Source organism: Molossus molossus, unplaced genomic scaffold, assembly GCF_014108415.1.
Source record: "Molossus molossus isolate mMolMol1 unplaced genomic scaffold, mMolMol1.p scaffold_m16_p_17, whole genome shotgun sequence".
In the NCBI taxonomy this organism is placed as follows: domain Eukaryota; kingdom Metazoa; phylum Chordata; class Mammalia; order Chiroptera; family Molossidae; genus Molossus; species Molossus molossus.
Genome location: NW_023425352.1, coordinates 27,092,227 through 27,107,531, shown reverse-complemented (window position 1 = coordinate 27,107,531; position 15,305 = coordinate 27,092,227). Strand labels below are relative to the sequence as shown.

Here is a 15,305-nt window from a genome sequence, read left to right as displayed (position 1 = left end):
GGTCCTCCTTCCGACATCACTCTTCCCTGGTCACCCAGGAGAGAGCTCTGTTCTGGTGACCAGTCCTGAGGAGCTGACCTTTCTCTTTCTGCCCCTGGCTCACCGCCTGTCACTCAGGGCCCACGCTGCCGTTCTGTGTGAGTCCCGCTCTGTCCATCTCTCCAGAGCACACTCATCATGCAGCTAAACCATGAACAACAGGGTACATTAAAAAATACTCCATCATCCTGAAATAACCATGGTGTGTGATTTATTTATATTTATCATTCTACCTGATACTCCTTTTGTAGATCACCGAATGGTTTCTTCCCATTGCAATCAGCCCACACAGTGATCGAAGTGATTTCGGTCAGGATATCCACGCTGCCCTCTACTCCCCGTGTTATCATACTGACCCCACCTCATTCGCGTACACCTTATTCCAAGGGCGCCTGAGTTTCCAGCCACTGCAGAACAGACGTGGAAGGTGTATTTTCCTGAGAATGGAATCCTACTGCATATTCTATTTGATCACACCTTCCTCTGTGTAACAATGCAAATGAACACCTTTCTGGATCAATAAAGAAGCACCTCCAACTTTGTTTGCAATGGCTGGATAATTTTCTACTGAAAAGGTGCGTCATCATCTATCTACTCAGCTAACCCCTACTGGTGAACATTTAAACTGTTTTCCATTCTTCCTGCTCCAGTGCACACCCCTGTTGCTAGAGCTTTGCACACTTTGATTAGTTCTCCAGGATAAATTCCAAGAAGTGGAATTGCTGGGTCAAAGGGTACTCACAGTTTTAAAAGCTTTTAAAGCATGTGTGGCCAAATGGAATGTTCGGAGTTTTACAACGACAAGACCCTCGAGAGCTTCCTGTGACTGCCGCCTGGACGCACCCTCCCAAACATGAACAGCATCACACAGAACATCGGGCCGCTGCTCTCTCGAGGCTTGAAGTCAACTCACCCAGCAGGGGGGCTTTTCTCCAGTAACCATCCCGGACCTCCACGTAGTCGTACCAGCACAGGCGGCTTTTAAACAAATCCATGGATGTGAAGTTTAAGACGATCTGTAAAGAGTTACCATAAAGTGAGTTTTGGCAACAAAGCCTGAGGCGTTTTGAGAGATTCATCTCACAGACCGGCGTTCTCACGTTACCCTTTAGCATACAAAGCCTGCAGACCACAGTAGGAGTGCCCCCACAAAAACACACTTACAGGAAACCTCATGACATTAAATAATAAACCTTCAGCAGGATGGGGGGTAAACAGAGGAGATGGGTCCTTAGGTTCCGTCTGGGGAATAGCTTGAGCTTTTGAAGTCACTAGGTGGTTTACAGAAAGCAAGATGCATTAAAGAGGGGCCAGGATGCATCGAGCCTGGGGATCTGGAAGGAGGTAAGGGGTCAATGAAGTTCAGAGATACGAAAAGATCTTATAACATCATCAATCATTCTAAAGGGTCTGGGGTTAGCCTGAGTGCATCTGAGCATCTCCACGATCAATGTCCCCTCAGCCACGACCTCATTCTTCCGAGGTGCGGTGTGTCTCATAGCCTTCCTACAGTTTGTTGGTTCGTTGGTTCATTCATTCATTCATTCATTCATTCATTCATTCATTCATTCTACCTACTGTGTGCCAGTCTGTGTTGGTCTATAAAGATAGATCAGAAAGACAGATGTATCAAGCCTATTAGAACAGCGTTTTGCACTTTTATCTCATGTTTGGTAGTGGCCTCCTCTGCTTGGAAATCTTCAGCAGCTCCCTCTGCCCCCATCTCATAAATTAAACTCACTGCTTACCTGCCAGAGCCTCCAGCACCCACCCTACTAGGTGACCTCATCTCCCAGTGTGCCCTAATGTATATATCCACACAAATGGAACCCTCCCCAGGCCAGCTCAGGGCCCCCCTCCTCCCCAAGTCCTCCTCTGATCACCCAGATGGACACGACCTTCCCCTCTTTGGAGGTCTCCTCTCTCCCTGTGACTCCACGGCAGGTGTTTTTGGAGTCCAGCGGATCGGGATTTCTTCTGAGCTCCACCACTCACTAGCTTTGGGATCTCGGGAAAATACTTGTGCTCTTGGACTTCAGTTTCCTCATCTACACAACAACATGCACGCCACTGGGCCGTTGAGGGGACCGCACAAGAAGCTATACTGTGTGCCTGGCACAAATCAGCCACCCAATAAATGGTATCTTTAAAAATCAAGCCACCTGTGATATTTGTCTTTCTCTGATTTGTGGAATATAGTGAACAGACCAAGCTGATGAACAGAATAGACCCAGAGACATGGAAGTAGGGTACAGACTGACAAACCTCAGAAGAGGGGGACGGGGGTGGGGTGGGGAGGGAAGAGATAAACCACAGAACTTATATACGCATATGTGTGACCATGGACATAGACAACAATGCTGGGGGCGGGGGGACGGGATTGAGAGGAGGGTGTCAATGGGGGAAAAAGGAGAAATATCTGTAACAAAAATAAATAAATAAATAAAAATCAAGCCGCAGCGAGTGTCCCCACTTGGTATACCACAAACTGGACACACGAAGGGCTCTTTGTGTGCCTGTCTTGATTGGTGTTAAGAGTGCCCACCCTTCCCTTGGGACAATTCCACCCAGTGCTCAGGTCTCAGGGGGAGGGGCACCTTCTCCCGCAAGGCCCTGAGATCTAGGAGAGGAAGGGTCAGTGCCAGAACGTAACAGGCCAGCTCACCTCCGGTGCTGGAGAGAGAGGCAGAGGGCGTGAGCGCACACTCGATCTGTTGCTCTTTCCAACATGCCAGTGGTTCTCAACCCGACTTGCACATTAGAGTCACCTTGGAAGCTTAAAAAAATACTGGTGCCAAGCAAATGCCCCTCCCTCGATGAAATCAGACTCCCCGGGGGTGAGGGAGGACCCTAACAAAGTCTAAGTCACCTGAAGACAGAAATTGTACCTTCAACTCCCTTTGTACCCCTTAGTGCTCACATCCAGGTAGACAGGCTCAGGAACGCTTGCTAGCTGGTTGCAACACAGTTCTCTAGCCTTTGCTTTTTAAAATTTCAGAAAGGAAATGTTATTACAAATTCCTTGGTAACACATGCGTGATCTGAATAAATGGGATAATTATTCAGGCTAATTACTTTAAGTATGTTAGTGAGCCATAAAGACCATAGGGGAAGAGGTGATGAACAGGAGGTGATAACGTGAATCAATCAAGCTTGCTAATTATGAGCAGCTCTGGGGAAGGCTGGGTGAAACAGAAATTGAAATAATTGGTGCAGGAATTTCAATGACATCTATTCTCCCTGCCCCCAGTTAGCAATAATAATCAAGGCTGGGTGAAATCTTACACCCGGTTCAAACACATCACAGAGCCTCTGCTACGCAGGGCAATTCAACAGTTTGGGAATTAACAGACCCCTTCCTCCTTCTCCTCCTCTCCTTCTCTCCCTCCTACTGCCACCTCCTGCAGGCATGGGGATGGCACCTCCACTCAAGGCAGACAGGTCTAGAGTCTCTCAGGCCCCAGGTGACAACCACACTGTGGTAAATGCTTAGGGCCAGAGGAAGGTGCATATGTGTGTTGCTCATGTGTGCATGAGTGTGTGTGTGTATGTGTGTGAATGCATGTTCAAATGTCTATTAGCCTGTCTCCTTTGTGGAATAAGATAGGATGACGGTTACACATCCAGGTTCTCAGAGTTAAACTGCCTGAGCTCAAATCCCAACTCTGCAGCAAACTGAGTAGCCTTACGCAAGTCTATATCCTTCCCTGCAAAATGAGTGTGGAAATAGCATCTAGCACACGAAGTTATTGTGAGGATTAAACCAGAGAATCTACTTAATGGGCTAAGAAGAGTACCCAGCCCGTAGAAAATGCTCCCAATCGTTTCTAGCCATTATTTCTCTCTAGTTTCCACACTATGTTTACATTGACGTTTAAATGAACATTTTTTTATGTTATGAATTAGGAATACCTATCAGTTGGCTACAGGCACCTGAAAAATTCCAGCACCTCCCACTGCACCCCCAGCTGCAGGTCTTCCACTTGTTCATTCAACAGATACTTATTGTGTGACTCTGTGCCATAGGCTGTTGGGTGCTGGGGACCTGGAGGTGAACAATCTCTGTCCTCAGTGCATCTAGAAGGGGACAGCCAGATAAACCAGTGTCATATTTGTGAGACAAGCTACAACAGGTATGACTGTAGGGAGCTAGACCCAAGGGACCGAGCGAACATTTCAAAGGCAGCTGCATCAACTGTGAGACAACTGGACGATCCCGTGGAATGCAGAGAGGGTGTGACGAAGAAAACACAAGTTTTGGACTGTAGAAGCCCAGTTCTCGGTTCTATATCTTACTGTGAATTTGGGCAATTCACAATGTCTGAGCCTCTGATTCCACATGCGGTTAATGGACATAAGGAAATGCACATTGCAGTAGGGCTGAGAACACCCCCCGTGGGTGAGGGCAAAAGAGGCCCTGCCCTGAGCTTAGCTCTCGAGAGTCATGGCATCTTCGGGGCCAAAGGAACATGCCCACCCAGAGCTTGCCGAGCTTCTAGACCTCGCACCTGGGGCCTAGAACCCTGAAGTTCCTTGCCCACTTCCAGGACATGCAAGGACCTCCGCCCTGCACCCACCCTCCGGAGGTAGGCAGCACACCTGGGTGGCCTACTTCCACCGCGGGGACAGCCGAGCATGGCTGTTTGCAAGGTGGGAGTGAAGTGTGGGCTGAGGTGTCACTATAGGGGCTCCTGAGACAGAACTGGGGCTGGGAGGAGAAGGTGAGGCCAGCTGGGGGTTGGTGGCTAGCTGTCCCCATAATGCCACCTGCCAGAGCAGCACTCTGAGGGGTCCAGAAATCCCACTTTGGATCCTTGCCTTCCAGGGCATTCTGACGGTATGTCTATTAAGAGAAAAGGACAGAGCCTACTTTGTCTGACAGCGGCGAGCTTGATTTATGACTCATGTGGACATTTAGTATACAGGCTTCCATGTGTATGAGGGAGGCTGGCCGAAAAGTCCAGAAGGAAATCACAGGAAGCAAGCTAGCACCGTGCCTGGCACGCAGTGGGTGCCCACAACAGAACAGCTGTCACTGCTCCTATTAATAAGAGCTCCGCACACAGCACCCAACTCAAAGGATGTCACGTCGTTTCCTGAGGTGGTCCCACACCTACCTTCTCCCCTGGAGTGACCGATATCCTCCACACGCAGTGGGAGTAAGAAGGGTAGCCGTTTGGAAAACCAGGTGCAGAGAAGTTCCCCGTCGTGTCCTGCAGAGTCTCCCCACACGCTGCACAGGCAAAAGGACAACCGTGATCCAGGCCCACGCACACACGCCCCACCTCAGAGCGCCCTCTACAGGGCTGCTGAGCAAACACACCCCTTTGCCAGCCATGGCCTTAGAACGCATTGGTAGTCCCACTGACATCTTCCTGGCCAATACAAGTGGAAATGGGGTCTGGGCACCAAAGAGGAACACCCCAGGGGTTCTTCTGAGGCTCTCAGGATTGAGCACGGCCTCGAGCTGGGTTTGAATCAGCTCTCCAGCCGGCTGTGTGGCGGTAGCCTTAGTTTTCGTATCTGTTCAATGGGTGGGGCCTGCCCAGAAGGTTAATGAAATCATCTGGGTTAAATGAAAGGGATCAGCTCAGTGCACGGCACGCGGCAAGTGCTCCGCCCGTGGCAGCCTTGTGCTCGCCGATAACAACACCTGTGGCAGAGGACACGCGAGCCCACATGGGTGACGCAAAAAGGAAACTGCTTTGAAACTCATGTCAGCGGTTGGTTTGAATCTTGCCTCTTCTTTTTCTGCTACCCACCTCTGAATGAGCTACCAAACAGTCCAGAAAACAGGGGGACACGAGCAGAGGCACGGACGCTGGCACACGCTACAAGAGGCTGTCCTGGTCTTGAATGTTTGGGGGTTGCTGGGCCCTGAGTCTAAACCTAGGCCTCTAAACGTGTCCTCATACCTGGATGAGGAAGCTTGGAAGCTGCAGGTTTCATATTCCCCTAACTCCCAGGGACTCAGGCCCCAAAGGCAAAGACAGTGGGTTGCTGGGGGCCACCCCCAAAAGGTGGGAAGGAAGCATCCTCGTGCACATTTTCCCGAGTGCAATCCAAACTCTGCACGGCAACTCCTCTCGCCCTCAGCTACCACTTGAAACTCCTGGGAGCCGCAGGAAGGGATCCTCGGCCTCAGGAAATCCTGGATCTCGGGGCTTCACTATCATGTTACCAAACAACTGCTGGGCATCATAAGGATTATGCCTGGCAGTCAACACCCCCGAGGGTTCCATGGAAATCATTTCGGAATAATCATCAACATTCTGCAGGAACAGATACGTTACTGCATGGCTCCGTGGTATTTACCAGCTGCCTCGAATCCTTTGGGGAAGCAAGAGGCATACGCATTATAACTAAATAAATACGATGGCATTTCCCAGGGAATGCTATAAGGTTTCTCTTTCAATTCAGCGAGGTTACATGATATGTGTGTCCTGTCCTGCAGCCCTAATGTGCCCCCAGATGACTAATAGCTGGATGAATGTATTTCCTAGAGGTTCACGAAGGAGCGAAGCCTCGCACGGCCCTTTGCCGGCTCTGCGATCCCGCTGAGTAGAGCGAAGTGATGGCCCACACAGCCTAAGATGGCCCCTAGGTCCAATATTCTGTCCCATGATGGAACCGAGGCCTTATCTGGGTGTTTGAAAAGGTTCCTGGCCTGCTGGTGATGGAGTTCCCTTTCCCACCTCCGAAGCTGAAATGCACTTTGTCCCATCAGTGGTAAAAACTTGGCTGCTATACCCAGTGTTTTGCATTCAAGTTCAGCAGCTTAAAAGGATCAATGTGAGCTCACCCCCAGGGCAGCAGGGGCTGTGATGATGCTGAAGTCAAGGGGACAAGAGGCAAAAAGAGAGGGCAAATTCAAGGGGAGCAGGCTTCTGGACCGGCAGGAAAGTGGGCACCTGCTCAGACTGCAGTGTGCTGCCCAGACCTCAGTGGCCGACTGGTGGCCACTGACCAGCACCCTGGATGGCTAGACCATAGACATGACCTCACCTACAGCACGGAGATTCCCTCCACCTTCCAGTGTTTGGGAAGCTGACTCCCACCCTTCCAAAATCACTCTCCTCCATTCTTTGTCTTCCTGCAAAACCCTTGCCTCTTATTTTGCCAAAACACAGCCCTACTCCCACAGAAGGAGAGGCGCTTTTGCCGTTGGGGGTGCACTGTGGTTCTGCGATGCCCCTTCCCCTCCTGAACCTCGGGCTTTACTATTCACTTCGCGGCAGGCAGTCACTTCACCATGTGGACTTTCCACACCGCCTAACACCTCCTACAGCAGCTCGTTAGAAATCACAGCTGCCAGGGGTCTCTTCCGGCTCCCCAAGTTGTTTTCCCAGCCAAGGGGAATGTTTGCAGAGGGCAGATGGAGTCGTGCTGGGGGCGCTCCGGGGGCCCTGGGAACCCCCAGGGTTCAGTTACCTGGGCACTTGTACAGCTTCCTGGCTTGAGCTATGTCTCCCTGACTGAGCCGCACACGCTGGCCAATGGTTGGCCTGACGCCATTGTCATCGCGACGGGGGAGGATGGTGTCTAAGAAAACTCCTCTACAGGCGCAAAAGAGAGTGAGAGAAAGGGGAAAGAAGTCAAGGCTGGCAGGCCCCGCGCTGGGGTTTACAGTCTTCATGTCCTTGCCCATAACCCCATCGACAGCCCCCACCCCCGGCCTGCTCGCGTGTGGCATTGGACCATTCCATTTCCTCAGCTGCCCGCTCCCTTTCCAATGGGAAAACGACTCTGCCACGTTTAGAAATATGCCCGAGCCCCGTGGCCTAAGGGCTTGCTTACTAATGTATATTAAGTGTTTCCACAAAGCCCTTGACAGGTTCGGGTCCCAAGGCCACCATGTGGCAAAACTGCAGGGAGCACCATTCAGAGACACTGTGACGGGAGTGGCGCCCCCTGGAGTTGTGCGACGGGCAGTACTGAGCATGACTAAGTCTCGGAGAAGCTGCAGGGAGCACATGGGAACCGGTACCGTGTGAGACTACCAGGGCTGGTCAGGAAGTTCTGGATGAGCTGGCGAATACTGGGGCTGGAGTCTGGGGGACTCACTGGTGAGAGGGGTAACCAGATAAAAGTGAGATGAATGCAGAGAACTAGGGGTAGTGGAGAGAGCCCCGGCCTAGTGACTTCTATGTAAGGCCTGGCTCTGCCTCCTGAGTGAGTTCAAACAAGTCCCTTCCCCTCTCTGAGCCTCAGTTTACTTCTCTGAACAATAAGAGAATGGCCTAGATGTTCAGGGCAGTCCCTTCTAACGTTAATGTCTTCTACCCCCACGCAGAGAAAGTCTAAAATGACCAAAACAGACAAGTGGACACCTGGACGCCCAGCTGAGTGCGGGCCCTATTCACACTCCACGTTTTGAGGGTGGTGCACCCCCTGCCTAAGCCCACCCCCCCTGCTTCCACACCCCTACTTGGGACCTCCTGGAGGGGAGGGCCTTCCTGTGAATGGGCTCCTTGTCCAGTTACAACCCTTTCCTTCCTTCCCGTCTTAACCACGTTCCAGGAAAGAACTGTCTCCATTCTCTGCCTGCTCACCTTAATCCGATTTCAATCTGACCACGTAGCAATGGTCACCAGCCACCGACCAACTGACACCTCGTATGGTCGATCCTCACCTGCCCTCTCTATAGCACAGAGACCTTCGTTGTCCCTTACCTCCTGGGACTCTCTTCTCCCTGGTCCCAGGGCTCTGCTCTCGCGCAGTAAGTTAGGAGGCTCTTCTGCTTCCCCTGGGAGTGCTGTTCCTCAGGCTTCGTCCCCCTCTCTCTTCTCCACTCTCTCTGGTTCTACCTGCTTTTCTCAGCTTTAACCACCACGTATAGGCTCACAGCTAGTTCTGATGCCAGCCCCAGAGCCAATGCCTGGGAACCCTTCCAATAGGCTGTTTTATAGGCCTCTTGCATCCAACACATTCAAAACCAAATGTATTCCATTCTCCTGCTCCTTCCATGAACCTTGTCTCCTGAGACTGAATCTGCAGGTGCCCTCAGCTGCGCCCTTTCTCCCACTCCCTTGGCAAAATCAGGACCAGGTCCTGTCTGTGGCACCTTCTACGCATGCCTTGGATCCGTGCCTTGCTTCTCCTTCCAGACCTCTGCCTCAACTCAGATAGTCAGCACCCCCTTCCTGAACTCTTCCCTCTAGCTTCTTAACTGGCTCCCTCCCTGCAGACTCAGCCACCTCTGCTCCAGCCCCCCAACTGCTGCAACAGGACCATCTTGAAGTGCAAAGGCAGGGGTGTGCCCCTCTGCTTCGACCCTTCACCAACCTCCGATCACCACCGGGTCCCCAGGCCCTGGCTCACTGCTCCCGTCTTCCTCCTCAGCCACATCTCCTGACAACTCCCCTCACTCATTACCTTAAGCAACAGTGACCTGCTAACCCCCACATGCCCTTCCACATGCTGTCTTCTGCTGACGCTGTCTACCACCCATCTTGTGCCCAGTAAACCCGTTTATTCTCCAAAACCCCATCGATGGCTTTCCCCCGAGAAAGTCTTCCGAGCCCGTTCTATCTCTCTCATCCTGAGTTAGTCATTCCCTCCTCTGGGCCTTCTTCAGCCGGTCTCTTCTTATCATACTGGACTGTCTTTCTCGAAGGGGTGATAGTAATTCCTCTGCTAAATAGCAAGTTCCTCCAGCAGAGACCTCTACGCCCTCATGGACTGGAACGTAGCAGGCCTCAGGAAATGCTTCTCGAACTAAGTTACACAGCCAAGATAGGACCGTCTTGAAAAGATTTTGCAAAATAGTTATTTACCCTCAAAAGGAAATGCGAAAATTATCACTACCTTGTTAGTAGCTGTACTCTTTCCTTCAGACATTTCCATTTCCCTGAACTCTACACGACCTATTTCTTCCTTCTGGTTTTTGTATAGACATTTTTTCTAAGTTAGACTCAAGTTTACTTGCTTTCCAAGATCATACACAGGAGCCTAGCTCACCTGCTGATGTTCTTTTTAGTACCCTTAGCCCAACCTTTAACCATCTGCCCCAGTGTCTCTGACTCCCATGGTCTCAGCTCTGGGTCTGGAGTTCAGAGAAACTGCACCGGAGCCCTCTGTCTCCCTCATGACCTCACAAGTTGTTGTTGTTTTTTTTTAAATCCTCACCTGAGGATATTTTTCCATTTATCTTCAGATAGAATGTGTGTGTGTGGGGGGGGGGAATATATCGATGTGAGAGAGACACATGATTGGTTGCCTCCCGTACAACCCGTACAGGGCCGGAGACCAAACTGCAAACGAGGTACGTGCCCTTGACCGGAATTGAACCTGCGACTCTCTGGTCCAAAGGCTGACACTCTAACTACTGAGTCAAACTGGTCGGGGCAACCTCACCACGTTTTAAATCACAAGTGACAACTCTACATAAAATTCAAAATTCAATCACCTACTCATCAAAAATTGGGTACTCCTGCCCTAACACAAAATGTGTTCATTTGAACTTATTTTCTTGATTTCTCTCAAGACGTTTTGCTGCACAAAATGCTCACCACCATCTCTTAGCAGCCTGACCAGCTGACCCTGCCGACCACCCTGCCCCAGGGGCCTGCTGCGTGGAGAATGTGTTCTCACACTCACGGAGTGTCCACAAGGCCGTCCAAGTCCAGGCCCTGGCTGGACACTTGATGTGCACCACCTCATTTCATCCTCATGATGCTCCAGGATGCAAGTGCCATTGTCATTCGGGTCCCTTGCTATAGGCGGAAAAAGCCAGCCTGCGGAGCTGCAGTGGCCTTCCCCAAGCACGGAGCTGGCGACGGAGAGCAGCCTGGAGCCTGCCTTCTGGCACCTTCCAACCATCTTTCCCACTGCCCAGAAACAGCACGCCTCAGTGTCCATTAGATAAATGACTGCTGGGAACACGGGTGACCTCAAGCAGCAGGAACAGCATGGCCTCATATGCATCAGCTCTTGGGGGCTGGGACTCCCCCCCACCCCAGCATGTCCTGAGCTGCCAGCAAGGCGGCGGGTTTGGGAAGATGCTTACTACCAGAGACGTCCCCTGTGTAAACCACTGTAGGAATGTTCCCCCTTTTATGTAGGACAACTCTTAGCATTGACATTCTGCTCATCTGAGAAAGGGTTGGGCAGATGCCTTAGGGAATAAAACCGTCAGCTTGGAGTTCTCCAAACAAAGACAACGCTGTACCAGAGAACTATCTCCTCATCTCCTGGACCCTCGCCCAACAAATCCTCCAAAGACACCACTACCCACAGCCCGGGTCCAACCAAGGGGAGGGGGACGGGCTGCAATAAACTCGAGGGCTGGACGTGGGAAGGAGACAGCTCGGTTGTAAAGACACAAAGACTGGCTTTCCCATCAGCAGGGATAGCATTCGCCTCCCAGATGAGTAAGTGTTCTATGGGCCACTTGATGCTCTTTTACGGAATCAAAGGCAATGCGCAGGCCAGCTCCAGGGGACACGGGCCGAGGTACTGACACGGAGTTAAGGAGTGGGACACGTCTGACAAAAAGCGGGCTAGGAGGACCTGCCAGGAAGGGGGCGGCTGACACAAGTCCCACCGAACAAAGTGGTCTTCTGAAGGTCCACGGAGAAGACTGCACACAGGACAGTGCAGGTATCTGCTTGCTAGGAGACAGATTTGCCACAACCTTTCTGAGGCTGGGGCAGAGCTGAGAAGGCAGCTGCGGTAGATGGTTAGAATAACGAACCACGCCTCCCGATATCCACATCCCGTTGCGAAGTGCAGTTGCCATTCCCCACAGGAAGAGGTAGAGTCGCCTGGCCGGTTTGACTCAGTGGTTAGAGTGTCGGGCTGCAGACCAAAGGGTTTCGGGTTTGATTCCAGGCCCGGGGCATACCTGGGTTGCAGGTGCACCTCTAGCTTGGTCAGAGCACGCTTGGGATGCACAACCTATGTGTCTCTCTCACGTCAATGTTTTTTTCCTCTCCCTCTCTCTAAAACTCAATGGAAAAAAAATATCCTCGGGTGAGGATTAACAAAAAAAATTTAAAAAGAGATAGAATCTATTTCTCCATCACCTGATCTGGGATTTGCTCTGGCAGCAGCGATGTCGCGGGTCCTCAGTCCTGCAGCTGCCAGCTTTTCCTTAAGGAACTCCAGGGTCCCACGGAGCGGGAAGCCCAGCCAGCCTCCCCGAGGGCGAGAGGCCACACGGAGGAACAGGGGGCCCCGAGGGCGACACAATGACCAGACATGGCACTGGCCATCACCCAGGGCCATCATGCTGTCAAATGGCTACTGCTGCGGGAGTGTCCAGGGGAGACCAGAGAAGAGCAAGCCAGAATGACCCGCAGTATCATAAGAAATAAGTAAGCTGTTGTAAGCTGCTGTGCTTGGGGGTAGCTTGCTCTGCAGCAATAGATAACAGGTGGTGGCAGGAGGGGATGTCTCCTCCCTCCAGGGCCTCAGGTGCCCAGCAGCCCTGTGCTGCCTTCTTGCCAGTCTCCCTCTGAGGGGTCCCGGGAACTTTGGAATAGGAACTGTGATTTCATGGGTTTAGTCCATGGGCGTCCATTGGTTTACGCTGAGAAAATGCTTTTCACGTCGACCACAGTGGTTAATAATGGTTATCTCCTAAAGGGCAAACGGGCTGGCATTATGAGCTAGAGATCACAGAAAAAAAATAGAGGTTTTTTTTTTCAGTCCTCACCCGAGGATATTTTTCCACTGATTTTCAGATAAAGCAGGAGGGCGTGTGGGTGGGAAAGAGAGAGAGAAACATCGATGTGAGAGAGACACATCAATTGGCCGCCCCACGCACAACCCCAACCAGGTCTGGGATCCAACTGCAACCAAGGTACGTGCCCTCGACGGGAATCAAACCCACGACTCTTTGGTCCTCGGGCCAACACTCCAACCACTGAGCCAAACCAGCCAGTGCGACAAATAGAGATTTTAATAAGAAAGACACAAAAGAAATGCTGGTGCCGGAGATGCTCTATCTGCATTCTTGCCTTGGCCTCTGGCTTCAGAGCAGACACCAAGGAGAAAGTGTCGTTCCTACAACCCATTAGTAGTAATTAATCCAAAATAACCTAGAATGGATACTTGCAGATTCTCCTTAACGAAGTGACCGCTGCATTTGTGAGGAGGTAGAAAGAACTGCAGTGAGGATAATGGAAATGTCTTCCCTCACCTCGTCCCTAGTATTGCAGACCTCCTTGGACTCATTCATTAATTTATTCATTTAACAAATAGTTACTGAACACCTACTCTTTGCCCATGTTAAGTGCTGGGGTTAGAAGAGGACAAGATAGTCTCTGTCCTCAAAGATCTCAGTCTAGTGAGGGAGAGGGAAACACAACAGATAAGAATTAATGGATAAATTTATAATAATATTAATAGAAAAATAAATTATAAAGCAATACAAAGAGTTATGACAGCTACAGAAACAAGACCCCAGCTCCCAGCTTCAGACCTGGACCAGCCTGACACTGGTTCCCTCGTGACATCAATGCTTTGTCTCCACCGAGCAACCCGCAGCCCCTGGGGCTGATGCGCTGTGACCCAGCTAGTCCCTGCCCCATTTCCAAACCTGTGAGTCCCCTCTGCCCAACGCCCAAGCATACCCTGCACTGACCTCTGTGAGGGGTCTCTCATCCCGCCCAACCCAGTGGCCCCCTGAGTAGGTCCCTCAAGATCTCATTTTCCCGACCTGGAGGAGGGAGCCCCAGATTTCCAGATGGCAATGAATGAGAGCATATCTGTCAATCCTTCACCCATCTGCACCAGACTAAGAGATTACACACTTTTTGAGCCGGAAGAAGCTCCAAGAACATGTGGTTCAACCCCCTCAGGAGGAAACTGAGGCCCAGGAAGGTGGAGATTTGACCCTGCACACAGCTGCCCCAAATTACTATCCAGAACTCCCGCTATCGCAAGCTTCCTGGGAGAACCAGGACCAGAACCCAGACTTCCCACTCTCAGCCCAGCAGCCTCCTCACTGCGCCACGCGGTCCCTCGTGTCTTCTGATACAGACAAGAGGAAAGAGAGGGTCGCTCACTCCCACACCAGAGATGCTGACTTAGACCACGCTCAGCCCATCAGGGCTCTGGAGAGCTGCTGTCTGGGTGTGGATGAAGCTCGTAACTAAATCAGCAGTGTGGCCAGGCAACAGTGCCCCCTGAAAACCTGGGACACTGAGGTTTGGAGGATCTCACCCACACATCTGGGACGTTGTCAACAGGATGCTTCCAGCAGCCTCACCGAGAGCTAAGGAGCCCGGGGGGGCAGGGGAGAGAGGCAGCTTCCCTTTCACTCCCTGAACGAATGGTTTTCTTTCATCTGGATGGACATGGCCACTCATGAAATGAACTGCCTCCCTCGTTCTGTGCCTGCTGGAAACACAGGGCAGGATGTGCTGCCATGAGCCTGTGGCATATACTTTGAATATTAAATTGTTCCCAAACTCCAACCTGGCCATCTCCCTTATTTCTTCCCCTCCCCCATGCTCAAATTCCCTCCCCTATGTTGTCCTTTTTGTCCTACGTATATATTGGGAATCACCTCAAATCTTTTTTTTATTACATACATAAATAAACAGATAAACAGCAAACAAGTTAGTTTTAAGAGGAGACTGTGAGAAAAGTATCAGGGGAAAAACACATTTGCATGGAGTCTCCATTAGCTCAAGACTAGAAAGACCTACAGAACTGAGACCGGCAGGAAACACTTCTATATGCAAAATACCGGCGTGGTCCAGAAGCAAGGGCAGTACTGAAGATATTTAACCCCTGGTGCAGCAGAACACTACCTCATTAAAACAGGTCCTGCCAAACTGGCCATACATTTGGGTCTGGCCGCACTGGGGATCCCCACTACCACCGTGTGTGACCAACAGGCAGGAGACCTGGATCTTTGTTCTCATTCCTGCCCCAGCTACCTGTGTGCCCTCGAGCTGGCTGGAGCCTCACTTTCTTCACGTCTGAAGTGAACCCACGATTTAGTGCCCTCCCAGCTCTGACACCACCCAGCTTCCAGCAAACTGAATCTCCTTGCGGAGAACTGGTAAACCACCATGCCCACGCCGAGGGCATGATTTGGAAGACCCCCACCACCACCACCACCACTGGAAATTTGACACAGAGCCTCTCCATTATTATTGTAGCCTACCTCTTGATAATGTCCCTTTTCCAGTTTGCTGCTTGTGACACTAGGCATGATGGAACACCAGCTTCACAATGGGATTCAATCTTATTAGCGGGAACCTGATTAGATTCTATTTCACTGCAGCCCAGAGGCCACTGTATTTCAAGGA

At 51.2% G+C, this 15,305-nt stretch overlaps 1 protein-coding gene across 1 annotated transcript in view; it reads right to left on the bottom strand.

Annotated features, from left to right (window-relative positions):
• The window catches only part of TLL2 (tolloid like 2), a 114,937-nt gene that overhangs the window by 28,617 nt on the left and 71,015 nt on the right, over positions 1 to 15,305 (bottom strand). Inside the window, exons 8-10 of the mRNA XM_036265529.1 lie at positions 7,471 to 7,595; positions 5,157 to 5,272; positions 953 to 1,055 (exon numbers count right to left, since the gene is read on the bottom strand). Of these exons, the coding sequence (XP_036121422.1) occupies positions 953 to 1,055; positions 5,157 to 5,272; positions 7,471 to 7,595 (344 nt within the window). The remainder of the gene's footprint in view (positions 1 to 952; positions 1,056 to 5,156; positions 5,273 to 7,470; positions 7,596 to 15,305) is intronic.